This window comes from Netta rufina (assembly GCF_964035555.1).
Source record: "Netta rufina genome assembly, chromosome: 3".
Taxonomy (NCBI): domain Eukaryota; kingdom Metazoa; phylum Chordata; class Aves; order Anseriformes; family Anatidae; genus Netta; species Netta rufina.
The window spans coordinates 51,629,693-51,657,392 of NC_140125.1; the positions used below are offsets into that span (position 1 = coordinate 51,629,693).

The following is a 27,700-nucleotide window of genomic DNA, read 5'->3' on the forward strand; positions in this document are numbered from 1 at the left end:
TTCTTTCAGAGAATGCCTTTATTTGCCAGGCCACAATTCCCTGGGAGCATAAACTCATATTCAGGATCAGATTAAAAAATCCATGTCTATGTGAAGTGAAGTGCTGTGCTGGGACAGTCAAATCACTATGCTGGAACAAAAGTGTTCAAGATTTTAAAAGGGGGAAGGAGCCAGGCAGGAGCCTTGGCAGCCTGGGTATCACTCAGCCACAGCTTACCAGTCAGTAGGTCCTTCAGCTAAGCCATGTGCCTTTTCATTAGTCATTTCTTGTTCCCTTCCTCTTTAAGACGCTAGGATCGTGGTCGTCAAGTGTCACTGAATTACCTTGTAAATATAGCATTAGTCTTTCTCTTTCATGTGGATATCTGGCTGTGTCAAACCAGTCTTTGTTCACTGCCAGATTTGTCCAGGAGTCCAACATCCAACTGTTTAGCCTGTGTATGTTAAGTGACAGCACCAGTGTCAGTCACCCAGTGCAGAACCAGATTTCTTCCACCTTCCCAAGTGGCTGCCAACCCAAGTGGAAATGATGAGAAGATTTTCCAGGATCTCCTTCTGGATTTGTCACTGACCTCAGAAAGAGACGGCTGATGTTCTCTTAAATCTATCCCTAAACATGCCCATAATGATGTCCTCCAATGTTGGCATCCTGTGAAAAGGTAGGATGTAGTAAGTGTGAGTCTGCAGCATAAGGAGAATGATGTCAAAAACTGATGTTATGAAGTTGAGAGAGGCAATGAATATTGATTTAATTATATTACGGAAAAGGCAAAAATGGATAGTGTTGAGTTGTGCCAAAAATCCCAAAGCAAAACTCAAGTGAGCTATCCCAGACAACTCTGGGTACCAAGACAGTGATCTTCAGAAAATAATAAGATGGTGATTCAGGATTCCAATGACAAAAAATATATATAATTAAATTATAGCCCATCAGTGTGACTCTGCAGAAAATAGGTATCACACCAACCTGATCTTGTTCTTTGATGGAAGTGCAGACTTGGTAACTAAAGGTAACTGTGCAGGTGGAGTATCTTGGATTTTTGGAATTAGTGTTACAGGATATTTTGATTAAAAACACACTATGAAATATTAGCAAAACAGACCACATAAATTAAAACTTAGCACATTGACCTCTGTAAGTGGAGAGTGACCCCATCAAATGGGGTTATTTAAACTGCATTGCACAGAGATCAGCAGTGTCTAATGCCTCGCTGTCTTCATCAATGATATAGAAAGCATAATTGCTGATAAGATATACAAGTTTGTGGAAAGATAAGTACTGGGGAGAAAAGGAAAGATTCATATCTCTTGGGAAGCTAGGCCCAGTCTAAGAAAATACATGCTAATACAGTCAAATGCCAACCACATATGCAGGATTAAGGCACATGTGCCACTTGCACAGGAAAAGAATTGTGCCTCTGAAAGGAGTCTTAAATACAGTGTATGGTTACAGAGAAGCTGCATCAAAAATCAGACAAAACAACCTCAAGATTCAAAAAGCTAATATCATTCTTGAGAGAGAGGGAATTTGACCTCAATGTAAGGATTATTTTTATTAACCTTGCTATTCTCTGTTCAGTTCTGTTATCGATATTTTAGGAAGAAATAAAGTTAAATATTGGAAAGAGATAAGGATAAAATTCTCTAAATGATATGAGGGCTGAAAGAATGCCTTATAGAAGGAAACTAAAACCATTTATTCTATCTGATTTGCAAAAAAAAAAAAAAAAAAAAGCAGCCTATTTTACCCCCCCAAAATGTTTAATTTCCTCCAAACAAACAAAACCAGTAGGAATGAAAGGCTCTGTATCCTAATGGTTAAATGCATAGCAAGTGCCAAACGCTGGTAGGTGAACAACTTCAATTAGAAACAAGACAAACACTTGTACTTTTGAAGATGATTAACCACTGTGACAAATGACTGAGGAAAATGATACATTTACAGTCTTTCAATGTTGTCTAACCAAAATGTGCTGCAGATGTTCCAGACCAGTTTTACTCAAATGCAAATCACTGGACACAGCACAGTTCACGCAGAGTATAGCTGGCGCTATACAGGTGGTCAGGTATGATGAGCTGATGGTTCTTTCTAACACTAAATCCTATGCATTTATTGATACTTCTGATTATGTAAGCAGAGAGGAGAAACATTTAATTTAAAGAGTTCCTTAACATTCATGTGTTCACTAATTGTCTCAGCTGCCTTGTAAAATTAAAAGAATCCTGTGCTGTTGATATTGATCCTATGGGAAAATAAATTTAGGACTAAACAACACCTTTAGTCAAAGTTAGTCCAGTGATCCAATTTCCATCCTTTATTTTGAGTCAATATTTGTTCATTTACGAGCAATTGGTGCTTTGTTATACATTTTACCCTCAGTTTACAGAGCCCTTTAGTTCTTACTGTTTTTGTTTGCTTGGTGGAAATTTCAGTTTTCATGCAAATTTTATACTGCCCTGTTCTCTTACCTATGACAGAATATTTCCCTTGTGAGAGAAAAAAACAGCACGTTTTCTAAAAGGATGCAGTGACGTTTTTCTCATGGTCTCATGAATTCAAACACCACATTGAATCTAAAATGATATAATTCATCTGACAGCACATGCAAAGTAACACAGCAAAACAAAACACCATGGATGAAAACAAGAAACTGGTAGCTAGGACAATTAACATTTTTACCCAGCAGTTTTTCTAGAAAGGAATGCCATAGTGAATTTTGTGAATATGTTCTGTAATTTTAACAGACAATACATAGGCATTATGTCTTCTGTTATTCCAGAATGTAAGTAGCATGTTATAGATGCTATCCCTTCATGCAAGGAGCATCTTAATGTGCTCTTACAAGGCAATTTCAAGTATAGTCATGCTTGAAATCTTAATGAGTTTGTCGTACCCACTTCTGTCTATTCTACTGAGTCCAAATGTATGTTAAAAAATGTATTCAACTTTTGTCATAGCTATGGTGTTGCCCATGAAGTATGAAGCAGAAATGTGCTGGTGCCACAAATATCCTAAGACACATCACTGCTTTTTATAGTTCATATCCTGAGGACATATGAATAATAAAATGCTCTTTAAAATTCTGGCTATACATCTGTATTTACATTCAGACCTATGATTCTGCCTTAATGAAGTCAATGGGAGATTAGCTATTGACTGAAATTTAGCAATGCATCTGACTCTATGGGGAGAAACTTTAAGGTGCAAAACACTCTTGCTTGATCCAAAAAGGCATGTGAACACTGACTCAACTCCAAGTGCTTGAATTATGGAAGACAAGAATTAACCATATACTTATAGGACATGTTTTCTGAGGATTGGTCATATCACAGAAGTGTCCAGCGCTTTATAAGCTTAGGCACTGGGTGCTTTATCTCACATTAAAGACAAGTTTTCTATAGATACAATTAATATTTAGAAACCTTGTTAATGTCTGTGTAGTAGGTTAGGCTAGAGGGAAACCAAATGGCCTCAGAATTCTGTGTTTCAGAGAATTATGAAAACAAATCTCTCTTCTTCAGTATTGTTCTTTCTTTCCAGGTTTTTATTGAAAAAAAAAAATAAATAAACAAAGAAACATATTATGTTAATTTAAACAGCCAGGTGTAAGCATCCCTGAACCATACATAATTGATGTTCTATCCTTAGTCATTGGGAAGTATGTTTTCTTCTAACTAGGGAAAAAAATCCATCTGAGCTGACATACAAGCTTAGTTTTCAGGCAGGCAAAGGCAAAGAATTTGAGAATGGTTTAGTTTTCATTACAGTTAGATCATAATTAGCCTCATTATCGTAAGATATTTTAAACTAAAAGTAGAAAAGTGCTTCAACCTGATTCCATTGTTGTAAATGGATTTGCCACTGATTTCTGTAGGAAATGGTTTGGGGTATAATTATTACACAATTCCAATGCAAATGTACGTCCCTATATATATGAGGGAAAACACTAGGAAAAAGAGGAGAACTAAGGGAAAGCCTGTATATCTGACTAATAGAAACAATATTTCATCAATCTGCCTTCCTTTTATGTAGAAGTATTCCAGGGTTGCATTATAAAAAGTGTAAATCTTTACAAAGAATTTCTTCATGGCAATGCCTATTTGAATTTCAGTCTCAGGGAAAATTGGTTTTATGCTGCTACTAATTATCTTTGTGGTGACAAAGGCCATTGTTGCTTAGAATAAACAGAAAGGGTATTTGATATATTGTAATCAAGAGCAGCAATAGACAAAGGCATACATTTTAATCAACAAGAGGGTGGGGATGATGCACACCTGCAAACACAGAGGTTTTACCCTTAATTTCTACAACAGTAATTTTACTCAGAGCATATAAGTTATGCATCAAGGAGTTCTGCTTCACTGCTAATTAGGGAATAGATCTGGTAGAAAAGAAGGATCCAAGTATACTCAGTTATACAAGAGAAACAAAAAAACGTGGACATTTTGCCCTAATCCTAATTCACTTTGAAAGGGTGATTGGCTCTGCTGTAGAGCCATTAATTCATTCATGTATTAATTGTGCAAAAAAGTGCTTTGGACTAGTGAAAATGAATTATTGCAGTATTAAAACTGTTTTATTCTGGGGTACTTTAAAAAAAAAAAAAAAGCTAGGGAGAGAGGGAAACATTATCTCAGATCTGCCTAACTGGAGGAGATTCTGGGTCATCTTTTCCTCTGAGAAGACTGGAATATCATTTTGTGAAGCTTTGCTGTCAAATATTACACTGCTGTGTTCTGCAAGATGTTTTAATGTGTTCATTGGTCCATGTGCTGGGTTGACCCTTGACAGCAACCAGTCACCCACACAGCCACTCACTCACTCCTCTTCATCCCATGCCAACAGGACAGGAGGAGAAAATAAGAAGGAAAAAAGTGAGAAAACTCTTGGGTCAAGATGAAGACAACTTAATAGATGCAAGAAAGTGAACAAACAAACAAACAAAAATAAACAAGCAAAACAAAGGAAATTTCTCACCACCTCAGGCAGGCAGACTTATGACTTACCAGTCTCCAAACAATAACCATCTTCTACCTTATTCAACGACCCCAACCCTCTTCTACCTCAGTTTTTATTGCTGAGCATGATAGCATGTAATATAATATGGAATATCCATTTCAGTGATTTCAGTGATTATGTCACTTTCCTGAGAGAAAGTCAAAAGTGAAGTGTATTGTCCACTTCTTTGATGAGTGCTCTAAACTCTGAACTGCTTGACTTAAACTTTTATGTCTGCAGAGCCCTCATTGAATTTGTAATGTTGGCATACTGAAGCTTTCAAAACTAACCTGTTAGAGTTAATAGCATTAGCCTTACAGAATGTAGCTAGTCAAGTACTGAGAAGTGTAATATTTAATCTGGATTTACCACATAGAGCACTCTATTGAACAGGTCCCATCTTGGATGTAGTAATCTGGATATTCATGTTAACAACTGTGCTGACAAGTTATAGGTACATGTTATAGCTAAGGACATATTACATTTGCATTGAGAACTTCAAGTGTTTTGAAATAGGATACATATTTTAGGAATGCAGAGTAAAGGCAGAGGTCCAGCTTTGGTGCCATTTGAGAAGATTTTGAAGATACAGTCCAACTCAAACTCATGCAATTATTCCCACATCTGCACAGAATTCCCACATGATATAATGAAGTGTGTATACTTAACCCATTTTAAAATCCAGCCTGGTAGGATCCTTAATAACAATGCTTCTCTTGGAATGTTGTCCTAGAATTTCATTCTACCTACAATTAAAAGCTGCTTCATGCTTTGTGTTCTTCTTTTGATCTGAGGAGATTGAATCCTTGAATAGCTTACTTTAAGTAACATCTTCCTCTCTTGCATTGTCTTGATGGGTACTCATTAAATCTTCACCAGTTTTTCAATATCTTTTAGTACTGGATATTATTGCAGAAGCAGTCATACTGCTGCCAAATAGAATGAAGGTAGTATGATCTCTCTGTTGCTACAGTATTGTATTGTTTACATACATGAAAACAAAACAAAACAAAACAAAAGCAACAACAACAACAAAAACAATTATCTCTCTATATATTTAGTCAGAGCATTATGGCTAGTGCTTATATATTATAATTCCCAAGCCAGTAATTTTGTCCCATGATGGGATGCAATATCTTTTGTGTACAGAATTTTAAATTCCTGAGAGTTTATACGTATGTGTATTTATCTGCATAATTTTTTGGTCATGCCTAGTTTAATGAATGACCTAGATCATGATGTATTAGTAACTTGTCTCCCAATCTTTGTAATTTGTGAGTGTTATTGAAAATGTGCTTAAACTTTTTTTTTTTTTTTTTCCTCCAGGTCACTGGTTAATGTTAACAAGTAAAATCTAAGAACAGACTCTTGTGGGACACAATAAAAAGACAACCATTCTATGAGTGTTCCTTCAATGCTAGTATATGTTGAAACTTAACATACAGATTTTAATCTATTTTATGCATGCAACATTGATTCCTATCATTCCAGGTCCATAGCAAATATGTAATGTAAAATAAAGTTAGATGTCCTGCATTATTACTTTTAATAGCCAAACTTGCAAATCCATGGATTAAAGATATTTTAGATAACCGAATTTGAAAAATCTGGTTTCCACATATTCAAAATTGGCACCTCTTACATTATCATGTTCCCATTCTTATTTATTTTTATTTTTTATCACTGAAGTTCCACATCAGCTCCTGAGTTATTTTGTCCAGAATGGATGTCAGGCTGACAGATCAGTAGTTACTCAGGTTAACTCACTTTTTCTTTTGAAGTATTGCACAACACTGCCTTTGTTGCAATCCTCTAGCACTTTAAGACTTCCAACAGCTATTGAGTGTCATTTCTAGTAGTTCAGAGAATTCATCAGCCTCTTCTTTCAGAAGTTATCTGAACATATGCATCTTAAAATGCCTGCTTTTTGGAGCTTCCACTTCATTTTCTTCTGAGCTGGCAAAGCAAATTATCTATTCATCATCACCATCAACACCATCATCATCTTTTGGTATGTATACACTGTCTGTGTCTTTCACAAAATACAGAACATAAAAACTTGCCAAATGCTTCTTCCTGTTCTGCAGAGTCCCTTCCAGCAGTGACACAACATCATAATCCTTTATCAGCATTCCCCCTTCCCTTCCCTTCCCTTCCCTTCCCTTCCCTTCCCTTCCCTTCCCTTCCCTTCCCTTCCCTTCCCTTCCCTTCCCTTCCCTTCCCTTCCCTTCCCTTCCCTTCCCTTCCCTTCCCTTCCCTTCCCTTCCCTTCCCTTCCCTTCCCTTCCCTTCCCTTCCCTTCCCTTCCCTTCCCTTCCCTTCCCTTCCCTTCCCTTCCCTTCCCTTCCCTTCCCTTCCCTTCCCTTCCCTTCCCTTCCCTTCCCTTCCCTTCCCTTCCCTTCCCTTCCCTTCCCTTCCCTTCCCTTCCCTTCCCTTCCCTTCCCTTCCCTTCCCTTCCCTTCCCTTCCCTTCCCTTCCCTTCCCTTCCCTTCCCTTCCCTTCCCTTCCCTTCCCTTCCCTTCCCTTCCCTTCCCTTCCCTTCCCTTCCCTTCCCTTCCCTTCCCTTCCCTTCCCTTCCCTTCCCTTCCCTTCCCTTCCCTTCCCTTCCCTTCCCTTCCCGTCCCTTCCCTTCCCGTCCCGTCCCGTCCCGTCCCGTCCCGTCCCGTCCCATGTCCCTTCCTTTCAAGTCCCTTCCCTTCCTGTCCCTTCCCTTCCACAGAATCACAGAATTGTCTAGGTTGGAAGAGACCTCAGGATCATCAAGTCCAACCTTCCCTCCCCTTTTTTTGCCAGAAGAAGGCAAATGTCTCATGGCATCAACCAGAAAGGTTGCCCAGCCAACATTTGAGCCACTTCAATCACTAAGTGAAAAAAAATATGGGTGTTGCATTGAAGAAAAATATCTTTTGTTTCTCAGTGATAATAAGTACAGTAAACATCACAAAGAAAAGTGCTTATTCCCCATGTAGTATTATAATGAACCACAACTCCCGGAAAAAAAAATAAAGGCAAATGGTCCTTTGTGATTAAATCAAAATTCTTCACAGCACCCCATTAAGAAAAGACAATATAGTTCATCTTCTTTCTGTTGAATATACCCACATGAACATACTGAAATGCTTCAGATGTTTTTATTTACATATTTTTTTTTGTTCATTAATATCTGCTAACATGGCTATCCACTCAAAATAAAGGTATTATTTAATAGGGGAGAAAAAAAAAGCAACTAATCTACTTAAAATTAAGTAATCAAGATGAAAATAGTTTGCAGAGATCTCATGAAATGTTAAGAAAACCAGAATTCTTTCTGCTTCTGACTTTCTTTAGATTTGCTAGATGAGAGATCAGGCATCATGTCAGAAGAACAGCAGTGCTTCAGAAGGAGCATTTATCAAGTGCTAACAAGAGGATGAAGGAAAATTGAAAATGCATTACAATCTTATTCTTCATTAAAAGTGAAGTACTAAATTTTCCACTAATTCGTTTTGACAGATGATATTCTGACAGAGTTGACACCTATAACAAAATGTGACTAAAGTGGATGCAATTCAGGAAGCAACGCTTTAATTTTTTTTCCTAGCTCTATGATGTCAGTGACATATATAATTCACATTTGGGTTTCTTTTCTTAAATTAATTTATTTTTTATCATTTTTTATAGGATAGATATCTACCTACAAAAGCGGTGAAAACAGTAGCTTCTTAGATTACACACAAAATTAAGTAATTAATTTGATTAACGTTGCCAGAGAAAATAGAAATGTCTAACCTCTTTTCCTAGGCAATATGTGAGGTGACATTTTAAAGCATGACTTTTGTTAACAGCCTTTTCTGTCTCAAGTTGGAGTCTTTGATTGGAGATACAAACATCTTATTATAAATGTTGATGAGATTTAACAAGATAGATTGCTATGAGGGGAACACTTGCAAGCCAGTTTCTTGTAAAACTTCAGTTACAGCTGTCTTTGAGATGCAGGGTTGAAAGCAAGTTTGGCAGATGTGTTCCAGCAAGATATTTCAGAGGTATTCCAGCAAAGTATTTTAGATCTAATTATCAGTCATCATGTTTTGTTTTTTTTTTTGCTGGTTACTGATAAACTGTAATCTCTGCTGCAGCCAAGAAGTGCCCAGAAAGACTCATTATACCAAAAAGATTCATGTCCTGATCAAGGTTCTGCCATTCCTGAGATTTTCTTTAGATGTTATGATGAAGCATCTCCAACAGTTATGAACTGAAAGTGTTTCCAAAGAAAGCATCAAACACAACTACTCTCAGCAAGCAGTACAGGGCAAAAAGCTGAACAGCCACTGCACCAGTTAGGGACCAATGAATGCCTTTATGAAGAGAGGTGATTCTCTTTGGGCATGTGTATTAGCTGTGTGCCACCACCAAAGATAGTCCTAGTTCCAATAAGTATTTGGCTACTCAGTTGTCTTTCTGAACATGTTTCCCCCTCCCCGCTGACATCTGAATGTATGAGTAATGATCTTAGTGAGCAGAGGACAGAAAGGAAAAAGAGTCATCAGATATGGTTCTTTTCACTACAGACCGCTATGCAAAAACATTTATTTCAGAAAATCATAGAATCATAGAATATCCCAAGTTGGAAGGGACCCATAAGGATCATCAAGTCCTGTATATTAACTCAGTAAATTAATGATCTTCCTGTTTTTCCTTTTCTTCTTCTTCTTTTTTTTTTTTTTTTAATAATAATTTATTTAAGTAAGCTGTCAGGTGTTTTCTTAAAAAACACTACCTTTAAATAGTGCCTATAATAAAGAAGTTAAATTTACCTCTAGAAGAGTCTAGTGGTTTACATTTTTTGTCAGATCCTGTTTTATTATTATTATTATTATTATTATTATTATTATTATTATTATTATTATTATTATTATTATTATTATTATTTTATTTATCACCTCATTTCATTTCTAGCATGTCTTATTGGTTTGATATGCCTTCTTTGTAAGCTAAGGAAGATGCAATAAGATGGCTCAGAAATATTGCTATTCTATATTGTAAAAATACTCAGAGGTATTATGCAAACTAGTAACCCTCGATTTTATCAGCAATCATTTGCTTGAACCTCTGTTTTTGAAAATAAAATCCATAGAAATTCAGTTTCACAGAGTAGATTTTGTCCCTCACTGTATCATTTAATGTGCTTTCCAATGGCATATAAAAAGTCAAATTATAAAGCTGAAAACTGAGGTCTGCCTAAAGCATCTCCGTTTCATAATATGTTAATATGCATAACCATATGCTTTTCTGATTATATTAAAACCTGGACAGATGTATATGATAAGATTGTAGTTCCTTTGAAAATACCATAGCAATGCAGGAGATGTTTTTAAGGATAAAACTGATCTTAGACAGAAAATCTCATACACATAAAATACAAAACTTAACCTAACCACTGTTATAAAGGAGATGAGACCACTGAAGAATATAACAAATGTTCAGAAGATGTACGTATTTATACAAATTCTGTCCATGATTTTGATATTCATTGTTGCCAAAGGTTTTGCAGGAAGGAGCTTGCTCACAGTTGTGCCAGTAATTCCTGTCAACAGGCTGATATTTCAAGAGCAGCCTTCTGCATTTGTACTCACCCTCTTAAATGCAACAAAAACACATCAAAACCCTCTTTTGTGGGGTTGTTGTGGTGATGGAGGAGAAACCATTGCATCAAAAGGACAGAGTGAGGGTCAGATGGTTCTTGATGGGCACATTTCCTCTCTCTCCATACAGAAGAGTAACAGCATAGAATCAGTTGCTTTGCATTGCTTGTGGAAGTTGTGCACACTGTATACGTGATAGACTTTCTTATCTCCTTATTCTTCTGTGTAAGCATCCTAGAGGGTTATGAGCTGGATCCATAGAGAAAATATTCTGAAATCTGAGACCACAGTTTGTGTATAGTTTTGTTTATCAAGAGCTGTTCATATTTTACGTCTATGCAACCAGAAAGAGTCTTGAACTGGATCCTGATGGCACCAAAGGAAATGAGCAGTGGCTTATTTCAGTATAACCTTCTGAGGCTCCAAACAGTTTCAAGGAAGATAAAGAAAGATTTGCATTCAGACTGCATTTTAAATAAAAACAGTTAGCTTTTCTATTGAAGACATGGATGGTGGAATTCATAGTAGCATTTTAGAAACAGTAGAAATCCTGCTGCTAATGTAACAGCTAAACAGTTTCTACATAGTTCCTTAGTATGAAAATGAGCTTTACTCAGTCCCTGAGTGTCTCTGCTCTTATATAATACAGGTTCACAGATGCCCTGAACTTCCCTATTCCAATCATCTGTGGTTTTGTTTCTATATAGAATCACATACTTAGAGTAACATCATAGGAGGTCTAATAGGAGAGTGTTCTTCAAAACAGCCTCTTTAAGACAAATCTCATTTAATTAAAATTGCCCTGTAGGATCACTGTATTATGATCAGCTACTCAAATGGGAAAGTGCATGCAAACCATACAAACTACTCAGTTGCATGAAAAAATAGTAATAAGAAAGAGAAAAATTAAAATCAATAAAAGGGACATATCAGTGCCAGACAAAATGGAATGTGACTGGTGTATCTCTTTGTTACGAAGAATCATCTTCTTTCTATAAAATGTGGGAAGCATACTTTTGTTCTCTTGGTGAAATCTTGATACTGTACTAAGAACCATAAAATCTAACTTAAATATCTTGCTTTTTTTTAAATATCTTGCTTACTTTGGAGAAGAGGAGGTTATGTGAGACTCATACAAAGGACTACCAGGTCTTCACTTTAGTGCTGGATATACTTTAATGAACAGAAAAGGAGTGTATGTGGCTCTTCAGTGGTATACAGAATTTGCAATGATGATTTTTTTCTCTGAGACTTATTCTGCCTGTCCATATATCTATCACTATTATGAAATCTTCATGAGCTTTTTGTCATAAATAACCTGGTTGTTTATTTTGTTCTTTTAACAAAGAAAGAACAACAAGAAAAGAGAAAGATAGAAAGAAAGAGAAAGAAAATTGTCCAGTGTAATTAACAACTAAAAATTTGTTTATTTTGGAACTCACGTGTGTTTTGGTATCAGCTTCAATTTAGTCGATTATATTTGGATTAGATACAAGAGGCAGATGATATCTGGCCTGAAAACATTCTATGTGTCTGAGGAATTTGGTATCTTTTCACTCTGTGTTACTTACATCTTGTCACAGAACATTTATGTTATTTTATACCAGAGGCATGTTAATGATGCTGGGTTATACAATGTCAAAATAGAGTTTGAAGTCTATTTTTTTGGGGGTCACATACCTGTGGTGTCCAGTCAGGACCTTGGGGACTGATTTTCTAATATTTGCAATTGTAGAAGCACATCCATTGAGATTCTGTATTCCTTTTTGTTAAAAGTAGGTCTTTAATTGCTGGATGGAAATACATGGAGTGTTTTAGTACCATGCTTGCACAGATTAGATCCACCAGACTCACTGTCACAAGAACAAGAAGCCTCTGCATGGACATTTATTGATTCCACCAAGGCAGACACATATGACACCCTGAAAAGACCCATTGCCCCCCTACATCCTTGATGGAGACTCTTGTAAAAGATATCCCTCACATGTGGGGCTGCCCTCATTCACAGTGCCAGAGCAATGGCCTGGTCTTGCTGAGGAGTCTCACCAGAAAGAAGACAGGCGGGTACTATGTCTGCAAGCAGATTTCTCCTCATTCCCACGGCTGTGAGAGCTGTAGAGGCTGCACTGAAGCAGCCTGTCAGCTTTTACAGACAGCTGGCTCCTCTGCCAGAGCCTTGCTTCATGCTGCCAGTGAGGTGCCAGCGCTGAGGCTGGTAACAGCCCAGATCTGCTTTGCGGTCTGCCATCTCACTGCTGGCCCTGACAGTGGTTAATTACAGTCTTCCTGGAGAGCTCACATGCAGCAAGGGGTATGTGAATAGCTTGCCCTGCCCTCAGCAGCTGCTGTGCTTGGATGTGTTCAGCTTGTGCTTGGCATCAGCCTCTCTCCTCACATTTCTACCAGCCACCAGAGGCTCATCCCCACCAGGAACCTGCTGTCCAGGTTCACCCGCCTACTCAAGCCCTCCTTCTCTCCCCATTTTCCTCTCAGCTGAGTCACCATGCCAATTAACCAGATGCGGTCCAGCTGAGACACCCACCCCACAGGCAGCCGCCTCCAGGAAACAGGGCAGCAGGGCTGACAGGCTGCTGCCACACAAGCCTGAAGCCCATCTCGGGGCTCTGCCCCATCTCCAGGGCCTGGCAGTGGCCTCTCTGCCAGCCCTGTTCTCTAGTGCTTAGTTTTTCTGAGTGCTTCAGCCCTCATAGGTGTGATTTGGGAAAAGATGTGGCAGTGCGAGCACACAGGGCTATACCCTCCCTCCGTAGTGCCCACCACCCAGCGCAGGACTAAGGGGACTGCAGTCAGCTCATGGGACTTCAGCAGAGGGTTTCTTCATCTAGTGTCTCCTTCTGGGAACTTTTACCTGGAGGGTGAGCAGATGAAGCTGTGCTTGAGTTATGTGTTTGGGATCATGTTGTTTTAAACTGGAGTGAGGAGGCTGCGAGGGCTTTCTGGATAACAGCACTCCTTGTTGAGTACCAAGATGTCGTACCTCAAGAGCTGTCTGTAAGCCAAAGTGCTGTGAGTGTGGAGAAAGCAAATTCATGTTGTGTAGGGGAAAAAACAAACAAACAAACAACTTTAATGCTTTGTCCATGCATTGTCTTCTGCCTCAAAACCTGGGAAAGAATCTTTCCTTTCTCCCTCCAACCAGCTGTCTTACTGGTCTGCATAGCAGTGTTACATACATGTCTGTGAGACACACAATGTGAGAAGGCATTCATAAGGTGTGCTACAAAGGCCTCATCCCAGAAGCCTCTCCCCATCCAATTTGCAGAATGGAAGGTGCTGGAGGTGATCTCGGGGTGTCTTTGTGACCAGGTGCAGATGCCAGAGGACTTGCGTGGTCCAAGGTGTCCCTGCTGAAGCACAGCCTGATGAAGCCACTTGTACACAGGACCACTGCACTTCTAGGTTGGTATGCAAAGCTCTGGCAGGCAGCCTGTAGTTCCTGGCTGCCAGATTTGCATAACAGTCAGATCATTTCATTATTTTTTCCAAGTTTTTCTTGGATCACTATTCTTTAAAACCTTTCCTTAGCATCTAGGGAAACTTGAGTGAGAAATATCAGGGAAAGAAAGAGACTATGAATGAGGTAGGTATTTCTGATGTGAAAATAGTAAGTGTGAAAGCAGAAGAGGAGGAATAAAAACTATTTTTTCTTTTTTTTTTTTTGGGGGGGGGGGAGGGGAGGGAGACAAGGGGCACAACTAATAGGTTACAAGAAATCTATCAATAAAAATGCAGGAAAAGCCCTACCTCATACTTACTGAATTAAAGAATTAAACAAGCCAAGTATTTCATAAATCCACATTTAATCTCTCTTAATCTTTAATTTACATGTTTCTTGACTTTTTGTTATCAATAGTAGTGTGCAAATAGAACAGCTAAGAGGCAGGATAAGGGCATAAAATAAAAGGTATCTGATTGTTCTGGAGCACCTGCTGAGGTGGCATCTCTCTTGTCTGTCTTCATGAAATTTGTGTATTTTTGTATTTTTTTCCAGTACAAAAAAGATTTCATTCTTCTCGTAAGACAGGAAAAAGCCAGGAGGGACTTGGCAATGTTGCTTTTTCTTCATTCACCTAGGGGATCAGTTCAAACAATTGCTTGGTACTTGCCTTAGTTAAAAAAGAAAGTCATGGGATAGCAGGTGTGTGTGGCTTCAAGAACTTCATGAATAAATGACACATTTCTTTCAGCCTTCAGAAATCAGAAATTGTGAATAACTGAAATGCTGTGTTGTTTTTTTCTCCCTCCCTCCCTCCCCCCCCCCCAAAGAGGTGTGTGCTAAAGAGTGAGATGCATTCTTGCAAGTGTCATAGGACTTCAGTGATGCTGATGCATCAAATCGTTATGCTGCTCATCTAGGATTTTCTTTCCCAGTTGAAATATTTTTCAGTAGGGGAGAACTGGCACTGAAGGTTTTAAATTTACTTTGAAATTCCTGAATATTTATGTTTGTTATTCTGATCCTAATTAGCAATAACACGGTGATAAAGAGACAGAGATAAAAGCAAACCAGTCAAGAATGCAAGACTGTCAGTCATAGAGTTTGTTGTTAATTTTCTGACAGTTGTGACAGTTTTGTTCTTTTAGGACTTGTCTAACTCAGTGCCTACGCTCAATCCCAGTTTATGCTTCCGTAGCTTAATGGCAATTCAGAGAAGAGAAGATGAACTGTTCATTTTTGCATTTAATTTACAAGTAGTATTTTAAGTTTCTATAATATCTCACATTTTCGGCTTTATAACTTTGTCCTAATTGCATTTAGCCAGTTTTTCTATCTCACAAGTGTGCCCTTCTGAATCTCAGTCTTTTAAATTCACCACAGTGGGAGCTACACAAAGTAAACTAATAATTCTCTCCTTGTGGTTGTACATTCATTCCCTGTATGGGCTGCCTAGATTCTCAGCATTATTCACCTTTTCACCTGCAGATACTACAGTAGCCTGTAGAGAAAGATATTTCAAACATTTCATCGATCAGCATCAGAAACGCCTTTTAACATTGTGGAATTTAAACATTTACATTGTGTTAATCCTTGAGGTTATTAACTCAGTTGGAAATGTTGGCATCAATATCTTACCTCAGCTTTATTGATGGAAGAACTACTCAAAATTAGGATTTTATTTTTTTGCTTGTTTGTTTTCAATTTATTTCTGTTAGGCGCAAATCTTACAAACATTTCTGCTATGTATTCGACTGTTCTGCTGTAAGTCTTTTAAAGCATTACTGTGAGTACTGGAATCACCATATGTGACAGTGTTTGCAGAACATGGATTTCAGCTTAGAGGTAATTGGAAATATTTTGACTAAATGTTTTATTTGGCGGGGGGTTGTTGCTGAAAAATATTTATGAAGTTAAATACAATTTTTTGAAAATGTTGATTCTCTAAAAATGAAACACTTCTGTTTAGATAATTTTTATTTTTGCTTATGCAGTTCTCTTTTCCTAGGCTTGTTCTTAAATTATTAAAAATGTGGTTTTGCTCCTTATTTCTAGATTTCAGACTCAGCATCTAAACCTTTTTATGTTTCTTTGTTTCTTTTTACATAAATCTAAGAGGCAGAATTATTAAATAAGTTATTCTGGGTTTCTTCCAGCTGTGCTGATATTTATTACAGATGATTAGTCATAGTAATCAAAGTCAAAAGTAGTCTTTGAGTGAGAGTAGATAGTTCAGATAATATTAGAAAATTATATTTATTTTCATCAAATTCTTTAATGGACATAAAAAGCAAAGCAGTAACTTTCTTTCATAAGTGAGTTTAAATTAAAACACAATTATTTCTAAAATTACATAATCATCTTCTGAATAATTATGTTACAGTATCAAGGGATTTGATTAAGCATGCATCAAAAAAGTCTTTCTTCTCATTTGCAGTAAACCCCAGAAGTTTATTCCATCTACATGAACAATTTCTCTGGTGATAGATAAACTGTGATTAGGTACAGCTTCTTACACACAACACTAAGATTTATCACTTACACAGTATTCCAAAATTGACATAATTAACATCAGGAGGCGTGGCTCCCATAAACAGAAAATATAGGTGTCTAAAATAATACATAAGCCAAAATTGCTCTAAATCATAGAATATCCTGAGTTGGAAGGGACCCATAAGGATCAACAAGTCCAACTCCTGGCACAGCACAAGTCTACCCAAAAGTTTAGACCATGTGACTAAGTGCACAGTCCAATTGCTTCTTAAATTCAGACAGGCTTGGTGCAGTGAATATTTACATATGGTATTATAGATGAGGTCAGTAGCTTTTTGGATATATTTTTTTCAATGTTAACAGACAGTAAGTAATAAAATTTAATAGTTTGTCCCTCTTAAAAATTAATAATTTTTAATTAATAAACTGATTTCTCTGTGCCCTCAGATTCGGAAACTAGACAGCCAGTAGAAATGTCTCTTTATTTTATTTTTATTTTTTTTAATTTTATTTTTAGTTTTCCATTAATTTATTTATGTTCAAAGCTTCATTCACAGTAGGGTACATGTGTAATTTTTGATTGCTCAGGGTTGCCATCAGTATTTTAAATCTTGTGCTTGAAATGTAAGCTAAACTAATTGCATAATTGCCGAAGCATGAACAGAACTAAGCATTAATTTCATTCTTTCATTTTGAAACATGTGCTCATATTTAAAAATAAAATAAGAAAGAGAATACGGTTCTCCTACTTTTTGATGTGCCTTTTGAGTATTCTTTCCAGAAGAATTTTACCAACTGTAATAATCACAGAGAGCTTTGAAGAAACAATAGATTATTCATAGGAGAATGTTCTCACTGGAACTTATTCTGTGTTTACTTTCTTCTGTCTGATCAAGAAAGAGAAAACATCTGTGACTACTGTCCAATCATTGCCAAAGAACAGCCCTAACCAATGGTTAATGTTAGGGGTTGTTGGATTACTTTCACTAAATTCTAAAGAAAGCTGGAAGCTACTGATAACTCACGAACAACAACAAAAGAATAGGTTCAGTGAGTAATTTTTTTTTTTTTTATAAGTATTGTATATCAGGCAAGGATTTATCTGAAAAAGATCCATTAGAATATAAATAAATCTCTAAAGCTCCTTGTTATAAATGAAATAAATAAGCACTAGGTGTATCCTTTGAATAAATTTAGGGAAAAAAATAAAAATTTGGGACATTTTTCTTGTTTTGGGAATGTTATTTAGCACTACTCTCACCACATCAAGACTGACTTCACCTGTGCTTCTGTTTCTGACAAGAATATCAATTAGTTGTTCAAGATGATGCACGTGCCTCATACAAGATGAAGGTTTAAATATAACCATTTCATCTGACAGCAATGTTTTACCTATGTTTGGGTTTACTTTATGGAGATAATACATAGCTACGGTGAGCTGTTGGCAGAATGTGCATACTTTGTAATTAATGACAGAAGGTAACCTAGCATTTAATAAAATAATGGGAGTTTTCTTATCTGAAATATAGTTTCATTCCTCTGAAAAACTGAACTATGATAGGAAGGCTGTATTATTTTATGGCTACAGCAATCATCAAACGCCAACCTCTCATTTACTGTTTTTATTTTCTCCCTTGTATTCAGTTTCATTTGAGTTCAGAAAATGAAGACTAGTCTTGACTCAACAGCTCCCTTTCTGCATTTCTACAAGGGCCTGAAGTTTGGAGGAAAATAGGCCATAAGCACAGATGGCAGAGTATTGTAGAGCACCAGAGATGACTCAGTTCATTCATTTAATGCATCTTTCTGGCTTTCATCAGGCTGGAGTACTGTTGGTTTGAAATCTATGGTAAGCACAGGAAACTTTGCCAAGGTACTTTAAAAGAATGTGGAGTGTTTACACCACTACCTCAATTTCTGATTATGAGTTCCCCTCTGTCACTGAAAAAAGAGTGAGGCCTCCACACAATGCAAAATCTCTCAGGTGCTGTCAAAGAAAAATGAGCGTGGAAACATGAGGGAAAGTCTGACTTCCACAGATTCATGAGTTGGCCTGGGATGCATACTGGTGGTAAGGAGGTCCCCAATATCCATTGCTAAAAGCAACTTTAGAACCAAGCAGCTGGGACATGAAGTGAGTGAAAGGCACTCAGGGAGTAGTAGGCAATCCAGCTGGTCTCCAAACACCATTGTACTTAGAGAAATTGAAATAGCTACTTTGGCATTATTTGTTGAAAAATTTGTTTCTTTGCTGATTTATTTGCAAGCTAGTTAGAATAAATAAGAGGTAGGATTTTCCTTTTAAGCTTTGAGTGTTAGAGTGGGGTTTTAGGTTTACTGACTTTTTTTTTTTTTTTTTTTTTTTTTTTTTTCTTTTGATACTTTCTCCACTGTTCTGTTCTAACTGATATCAGAACTGGAGCTCATATCCATGCAGTGTTCTTATTGTAAAGTGGCTGATCCCTTAGGGTTTCTAAAGTACTCTCGTAGCCTAACTCTTCTGCTTTGAAGTTTCCTCTTAAAAACATGTGAGCTAAAATATACTCAATGAAGAAAGTGGTGTTGAAAAAGCTATCTGAACTCTGAAAAGAAACTGTGGTAAAGGGCTTTAGGCATTGAAGTCAACATTAAGTGCAGAACGTTCACTGAAAATGAAAGACAAATTCTGTTTGGAATAACTGATAACTCATAAAATGTAGCCCCTTTGACAACAGTGTGATTTTAGCATTGAAAAAGATTTTCTAGGGAAAAATGTTTTAGTGTTTTATTTCTACCCTTTCCACAGTGACAGAGAAATCTGGGGGGCTGTGTTGGCACAATTGTCCTGGAAGCCCTGTGCCAACAGGGCTGCTTTTGCTTCCCCAGAAGAAGGTATTACTCTTGTTGTGAGTATAATACTTACACATGGGAAGTACAGAAATAAGATAGGTGGGCAGATCCATTCTTCAGCATCTAATTTTTTTGCCAATCTATTGCACTGATAGAATGGCTTTAGACTTAGGCTTTTATTTTTAACTCTGTAGATCAAAAGTGTCGAAAAATGGGTCTAAAGGGTTGAATTTCTACAGCTTAGAAACTGAGTGCTTATCAGCTGAGCCACATTAGCCAATAGTGTATACGTTCCCAGCCTATTGCAAACATGCTAATTTAAATCTGATTGTTGGCCTTTTTAATTTTAGTTTGCAATGGACTAGGAGTATGCACACGTTTATTTAATATGGCTTGACTGATAAGAAACATTAAAATGAGACAACTCAATCGTTTCTCACTAACTGACCCTATTCAAAGATACCCTGATGGTGAAAGGAAATAGTGGATTTTGTAGGGGAGAAAACTGACAATTTTAAAAAAACTTTATTTTAAATCTGTTAAGTGGTCCAAAACCTTCCAGACATGTATTTTGAAACTGTACAGTTATTGTTATATTTAACATTGCCTCTAGATTTATTTAACATTGCCTCTAGATTTTTTTATTTTATTTTATTTTATTTTATTTTATTTTATTTTATTTTATTTTATTTTATTTTATTTTATTTTATTTTATTTTATTTTATTTTATTTTATTTTATTTTATTTTATTTTATTTTTTGAAACAGCTCTTGGAATATATTGGGAATATATTTCTGTAGCACAAATATGAGTGGTTCATGTTGCCTTATGCTGCCTCACGGATAATTGCTATCCTTGAATGAAATCAGCCATTGAAGGACATGGGATGCTCTGTTTCGGTTATAACCCAATATAGAATATAGCCCCTTGGAAATGCAGCACTTTGTCACATGGCTCAGGCGGATCCATACTCTGTGCATCCCTCAAAAAGACAATATCCAGGATTCTCATAAGCATCTGATTGTTAAGGCTACATTTCCGCTTCATTTCATACATGGGAAAAAAAAATGTCTTTCTTGACAAAGAGAATGGAAGTAAAATTGCCAGACAACTCTAATAAAAAGGACAGTATAAACCTTTTAGATGAAGCTCCTGGGCTCAGCTCCCCACACTGCTGAAGTGCTAATACAAGTAAATAGTGTAACTTCCTTTGGCAGCTGTGACTTGAATGTCTCACAGGAGCATTTTATGAAGGTAAATTTTTGAATTACTTTTGGGGGGCTTTGAAACAAAGAGTTATACAAGTTGATTGTTAAGTGAAAATGTCTTTTTTCTTTTCATTAGGCTGACATCTTTGATTTCTACTACAGCTTCATCTTCATATTTTTGTTATTTAACTGCATAAAATACAGAGAGTTAGAATAATTCTCACTATGCATAGCTCTCACCAGCATCTTCAGGTACTTGGATCCTTCATCTGGAATAGCCTTATGTAGGATTCTTAGAGTGGTGAAGCAAAGCTGTCACTGAGAGGACAGTGCTCTTAGTACAATTGTAGTCATGATAGGGTTAGAATTTGCCTTTACAGTGCTGTATGGACTCTACTTGAAGCATGAAAGGAGAATATCTCATTTTCTGAACAGGATACAAATTGAATAGAACTTTTATTTTTTATTATTATTATTTAAGAGGTATTTAAAAACAAACAAACAAACAAACAAACAAAAAAAGCAAATATTTTTAAAAAGTTAGCAAGGTACCATGGGGCTTAAAATATGTTCCTGGCACAGCTAGCATTTGGGTACTATTCAGAATAAAACTTGGTTGTTTGTGGCCTTAAGATAATAAATACTTAGTCATTTCCCAATTTATTCTAGTAACAAAAAGGCAGTTATGAATGAGATTGAATTTTCGATTGCTCTTTCAAAGGAAAAATGACCCTCAGTCCATGGTGGTGTTGCAATTGTTGATCCTGTTGAAACTCTTCACTGACTGCCATCTTGTGCAGATTTCTTTCATTACACGTTTCCCTTCTCAGCTGTTGCATGTGTTGATTGAAATTGATGTACCCAGCAAGCTGGTACAGATGGATATATTCTTGGCTGTTGCACAGAATTAATTAGTGTTTTCTGTTTTGTATATACCCTTACAGTGTGCTTTCCCCGGTAGCTGAGTGCACTGAACAATGCGTCTAACATCTGCCACATGTTCATTCTCTTCCTGGTCATTTCCCCTGGAGGAGGAAGGTGTGCAGTGTGCTGTCTTGCTTGGGGAGTGCAGGAAACAGGCTTCAAAAGGACCTGTTTCATCAAGTTTCATCTCCGTCTGTTGCAGACATCTACATTATGTAATGCTCTTGTGAGCTTACCAGCTCCATTCTAAAATAAGATGTCTTTCCTTGTACTGCTATTGGAAAGCTGTTTCACAACTTCAGAGAAAGGTTAGAAAGTTTTTGTTTCCAGCCTCATTTTTTTTTTGCTTTGTTTTTGCTTTTTTGTTCTTCTGTGTGCGTGATTCTTGATCTTAATGAGCTTTTATACCTTTTAGGTTCTTAATTGCCTTTATTGAATGTATAGGCAACACTACTTCCTATTAGTGTAATTTTTGTACGCTGTTTTACTGTTAGTGCAGATGTGGCTGTGTGTTTGGGATGATTGTTATTCCATCAAATTAAAGCTGGAAAAAAGCATTCTAAGTGGATTTAATTTTGTATTTGTTGAAATCATTAGCTTCGGTTAGAACAGAGTTAGTGTTGTATTGATGTACGAGAAAATCCCATCCTACCCTTACATTTAGGGCATTATTAAATTAGGTAGGAAACTTATTATATTTGTTTTGTAATACACATTGCCTAAATATCTAAGAAGATTCAGTTTACTCCAGTGGCTCAGCTTAGGTAAGATTTTACTTCAGGAATAATCCCACTGACTTCAAATGAGTTTACTTGTTGCATGAAGTTCCGCATGAAACTGGAGGGGGGGGAGGGGAGGGATCCAATGATCTCTTGAGGTCCCTTCCAACCCATACAGTACTGTGATTCTGTGAAACTGGGCATTATATTCCAATTTCTTTCCAAAGTATGAGGTGCTTGCTAATGCAAGTCGGCAGCAAGGCTGTCCTGCTGCAGCCTGGGGCCTGAGACAGGTCATAAAAGCATTGTAGCTCAAACTGCCCAGCCTCAGGTCCTGCAGTAAATTCCTTGGTGACTGTGAGTTATGTCCTATAAATATATGGAAATACCTTGACAGTGTCTCCTCTGAGAATCCATCTCACTATGACAACCCCTGTGAGAGGTAACGGTGCTTCCCCAGGTGCAGGGGCATGGGACAGGGCTGAGCAGTGTGGGGCTGCTTGCTGGTGCATTCCCACCAGGCACAGCCCTTCCTCTCTTCTCCCCACAGCCGTGCAGGGCCATGGCTTTGTTCCCGTTCTGGAGTACGTCTGGCTCACAGGCAGCAGAGCAGACAGACCTGTGTGCTGTATCTGTCATTGAGTCACAGATTGGAAAAGAGGCCATGCCGCTGAGCTGCAAATTTGTGAGGAACTAGGTTAGCTCAGTGCAAAAGACTTTGAAACTTGCATTTTGTGCTTGAAAATAGACGTGGAAGGTTTGGCTATATCTTCGTACAATTATGACTATATGAAACTGCACAGTTTGTTGCATCTGCTGCAAAGAATCCAAATTTCTGGAAAAACTGTACTATTTTTGTTTGATTTATACAGAATGCTTGATCTGTCTCCCGCTGAATTTTCTGCCCCGTAGCTGTGCATTTTGGGGTGTTGTACATTTTTTCTGGTGAATGAATTTAGGCTGATTCAGAAGTGCTCCTCATTGCAATTTGCTATTTGAAACTGTCTCTGCAAAGAGGGGAGTTGCAACTCTTCAGTTACCACAGGTTTGGAAAGGTCTGTGTCTGGAAGTATTGAACATATTTGATGTTACTCCCTCAAGAAACCGAGCAAATATTACAAATGTGGATAGCGAAAAAATTGGGCTTCTCTTTTTGAATGATCTCTTGTTGCTGTTAATAGACAATTTATTGTAATCCATCTGCTCCTCTTCTCTGATTGATGTTCATCATAAATCCTGTGCTCATGGCAGGCATAAAATATTCAAAGAAAATTTGAGATTTCACCTGTCTCCATAGCTGAAGGCAGTTTGAGTTTTACAAAGCTGTTTTAGGGATTCAAAAATATAGGAAAAGAGAAGAAAAAAAAAAAAAGAATTTTAGAATCAACTTTGGTATTATCTGAACCACAAAGTCAAAATGTTTTTGTATTAAAAAGAGCTGTTTTGGAAGTCCTTACAGATGGTCTCCTATTACAAGAGAAACATCAGGCCTAAATTTTAACTGTCATGAACACTGGTCAGTCAGATTGGTGCAAACGGCTTTTAAAATGTAACCAGATCAGGATGTTTTATGTTTGCAATAATTTTTTATTCATTTTTACTACTGGGGAATACATGTGGTATGCAACAGATTAGAATGAAAAAATGTTATTTTTTCTCTTTATTGTCACGGTTTTCCTGTAGTAGAACAGCTGTGATAATTGCAAGAAAAATGTTAATAGAATGTTAGATTTACTGTCTAAACGCTTTGTCCACTTTTCTACCTCTCCACACCTTATTTGTCTTTAATATCCACTGGTAAATCAATATAAGAAACCTTCAGTCTCCAGGTCACTTAAGACCCACTGATCCACAAGTATATCATTATTTCACCAAACTCTGAGCATGTTCACTTTGGAGGACCTCCTTTACTTTTTGTAGTTGATTTCCCACCCTTAATTGGGCAAATGCCTGATTTAATACCTTTTTTCCTTTTTCTTTTAAAACAGGAAATTATGGGGAAAGTGGAATGGAGGCCTTCAAAGAGCTGGCTGCCCAAGAGGGTCTCTGCATTGCTCATTCTGACAAAATCTACAGCAACGCTGGGGAAAAGAGCTTTGATCGCCTGCTCCGCAAACTACGAGAAAGGTTACCCAAGGCTAGAGTGGTGGTTTGCTTCTGTGAGGGAATGACAGTGAGGGGGATCCTCATCGCCATGAGACGCCTGGGAGTGCTTGGGGAGTTTCTGCTAATTGGAAGGTAAGGCTTTGAGTGAATTTCACTGCAGCTCTTCTCCATCTCATCCTGCAGGCAGTCCTTTGTTTCAGAACTCTGCAATACAGGCTACTCATAATTTTCGTATTTACTTTTCTAATGAATGAAAAGAAATGGCAAGATGGTAGAGCAGATCTTGGGAAAAGGATATGAAGATGGATGGCAACTTAATTGGTGTTGTTAACTTTTGCTGAAGTAAATGTTAATTATTATCTGTTTTTTATAGACATAAGATATTAGCATTTTTATGCTTCCACGCACTCTGGAGAAATATTTCATCTGCATATTTTAGAAGTAAAATATGGGATGAAGAATTCTGATTTCAGAATGTGAGCTGGAAATGCGATACAATAGCATTTCATGTGGTTTTACTAAGGAAGTACTGACTATCTTTTTGTAATTTGAAAGCATAAATTTTCAAATGGTTTTGATTACTTGAACTTTTTTCACAGCCTTAAGGTTACAAACTGGCATTTGCTGTTGTATACTTTATTCTGAGCTTTGCTGTTCAGAGTTAGGGTACTGAGATTACAAGGATTTTTTTAGTTTTTAAAATATCAATCTTGCTGATGGCCAACTCAGTATATATGTTTGCACTTACATTACTGAACAAAGCTGATGTGTATTGGACAGGCAAAGACTGACTTATTTCCTCTAGAATTTATCAGTTCTTTATTAGATATCCACTGGAATATGGTCATTTTATTTCTATCATAAGTGATCTATCCACATTGCCATTTTTGTGATAACTCTTATTTCAAGAGTTATTTCAAGTGTTAAAATAACTCTTATTTCTGACTTGCACCTTGATTTTTGCAATGTCTTTATGTCTGGTTTTCCATTTCAGTGAATCTTGTTTTGATGATGAGGGCTGACATTTTCTGTCTTGTCTGTTAGATTGATAATGTCTTTTTTAATCCTTCTATTCACTCTTAGTTTTTCTCTTATCTATTGTTTAAACACCATTCCTTCAAGGTCTTTGACAGTCTTAACTACTCAGCTTCTGTTTCCTTATTCTGTTGTCATTCTGATCTATCAAACTTTTTTGTCCCTTTCTCTCCCTGAAGTTTTTGTCTGTCAGTCTTGTGGCTGCAATGTCGTCCTTTAGCCCTGTACTATAATATTGCTCTTTTCTTGCATCACTCCTCAAAAATCACAGTTATGATTCCCATAAATCAGATAGCTAACTTTACTTAAGTAATCATCTGAAAGCAATCAATGGTTCTCCTTTCATTGCTCTTTTTTTGTTACATTTTTTGATTCTAATCTGTTTAAAGCAGAGATTGTTTCTCTAGAAGAGTGTGTAGACAAGATGTAGCACATTTGGAAAGCCTTCAGCATTAAAATGAAAGTAGTATGGAAAATGATATTCTGTTTTAGATTTGTGCATGTGCTTTTCATCTGCATCATTCAATATGCACTGAATAATATGCAATGAATAAAGGAACCTTTCAGGACTGTTTCAGTGAATTGAAGAACCTGACTATAATAAAATTAGTCTGGATCATGGAATCCCTGGTCATTCTGTAAATACCCTGGCAGCTTTAGACAGTGTACTGTATTCATGTGTTGTTGCTTTGTAGTGGTGTCTTATTATTCACCTGATTTTGGTACTTTCTCTGGCTCTACAAAAGAGACAAAGGAAATAAGTCTCTTACTTCAAACACCAAAACTCAGTATGATGGTAGTACAAACATCAGTTTCTTATTAGGTCATTTACTTGATCCCCTTATTTATGGATAATATATTTTAGCTTCAAAATTTGACTAAAAGCTTTTACAAAACATTATGATACTCTGGTTCAATTGTTTTTCTTAGAATCTGCCCAAAAACATTGCTCTGCACTTTGTCAGAACCTCTCAACTATTAAATGTTAATAATAAAATTTCACAAATATGTTTTTCAGATAGGCTTCAACATAGTCTTATTTTATGCTGGTAATAGAGCATGGGAGAATCATTTTTAGGACTGGGTCGGATCTGCCTTTTTAGGTGATCTGGTTGTAAAACAGACTGGCTGTGCACAGTCCGGATTGTGCTCAACAGATGGTAGAAATAAAAAATATTATAGGGCTTGCACATGTTTTCTAAATGCTTGCAGAACTAAAAGAAAAGATATTTTCTTTGAATTGTTCTGATTAGGACATTAAAAAAATGGCAAATCTAGCAAACTTATTCACAAGTAAGTTGCAGTGAAACTGCAGTGCTATGAATTTGGTCATCTGTATACAAACAGGAGCTGAGGCATGTACTAACATTGCTCTGACATGCTGTTTAGTCATTCTCACTCAAGTACCCAGCTAAGCAAAAAACCAAAAGCCTTTTAAGAGCATTCTTTTTATTGAGGGAAATGGGACTGAATGTGAAATCAAGACTTTTTGCAATAGTGAGCTAAACAAAGCCTTTAATTTGCCCACAGGTTCATTATCAGCTACACTATATCAACTCCATAATCTACTCTGACTCACTGTAAAGAGGAAGCCTTTACAAAAGGACACCTGGCTAAATAGTGCTCTTTCTGCTATATCTTCAGTATTGCTATTGGTGAAAGCAGACAGGCATTGACAAGCTCAACTAAATTCAAGGTATCAGAAAGAGAGCTGAGAACTAAATTTGACTTTAGTTTAAATTGGGAATGATACATTGGGAATTATAGGGGGTTGCACTGAACTGGGACTGGGTTGTCAGATATGGGGGAATTTTCCAGGATGGGTTGACTATTCTCAGGCATGGAGTTAGGAGCCTATTTGTGCCGTATCTAAGCAATTGTTCCTAAATTCAGATCAAAGGTCTGAGTAGAAGTTCAGTCTACTTTGCCACTGGAAAACACAGTCTGTTGTAAAGGGAATTTCTATTTCTGAATCTGGAAGGAAGCAAGGGTAAAACATGACAGGAGAAAGGATTATAATCCCACTTGAGGGAGAATAGCAGATGATTCTGAAACTAATACAGTGTCCAAATGTAGTGAAGAATCTAGAAAGAAAACTATTAAGTTATAAAATTAAGGACAAGAAAGCTGAAAAAACAACAGGCTGATAATATACAGGAAAGGAAGTAAAAAAAAATAAAATTAAATGGCTTTATTTAAAAACAGTGATTGCAACAGTATTGCTGTAACCAAAGGCAAAAATTCTATTAAGAAATTAAGCCCTCTCTTAAGGAAAATTCAGGTGATATGTCTTTTAACAGAGGCTAGTTT

At 37.0% G+C, this 27,700-nt stretch overlaps 1 protein-coding gene across 2 annotated transcripts in view; it reads left to right on the forward strand.

Annotated features, from left to right (window-relative positions):
- The window catches only part of GRM1 (glutamate metabotropic receptor 1), a gene marked incomplete at both ends in the record, with an annotated part of 182,295 nt that overhangs the window by 9,921 nt on the left and 144,674 nt on the right, over window positions 1–27,700 (forward strand). For both annotated transcript variants that reach the window (XM_084283902.1, XM_084283903.1), the window contains one exon: window positions 24,238–24,487. In XM_084283902.1, coding sequence (XP_084140028.1) covers window positions 24,238–24,487 — 250 coding nt within the window. The remainder of the gene's footprint in view (window positions 1–24,237; window positions 24,488–27,700) is intronic.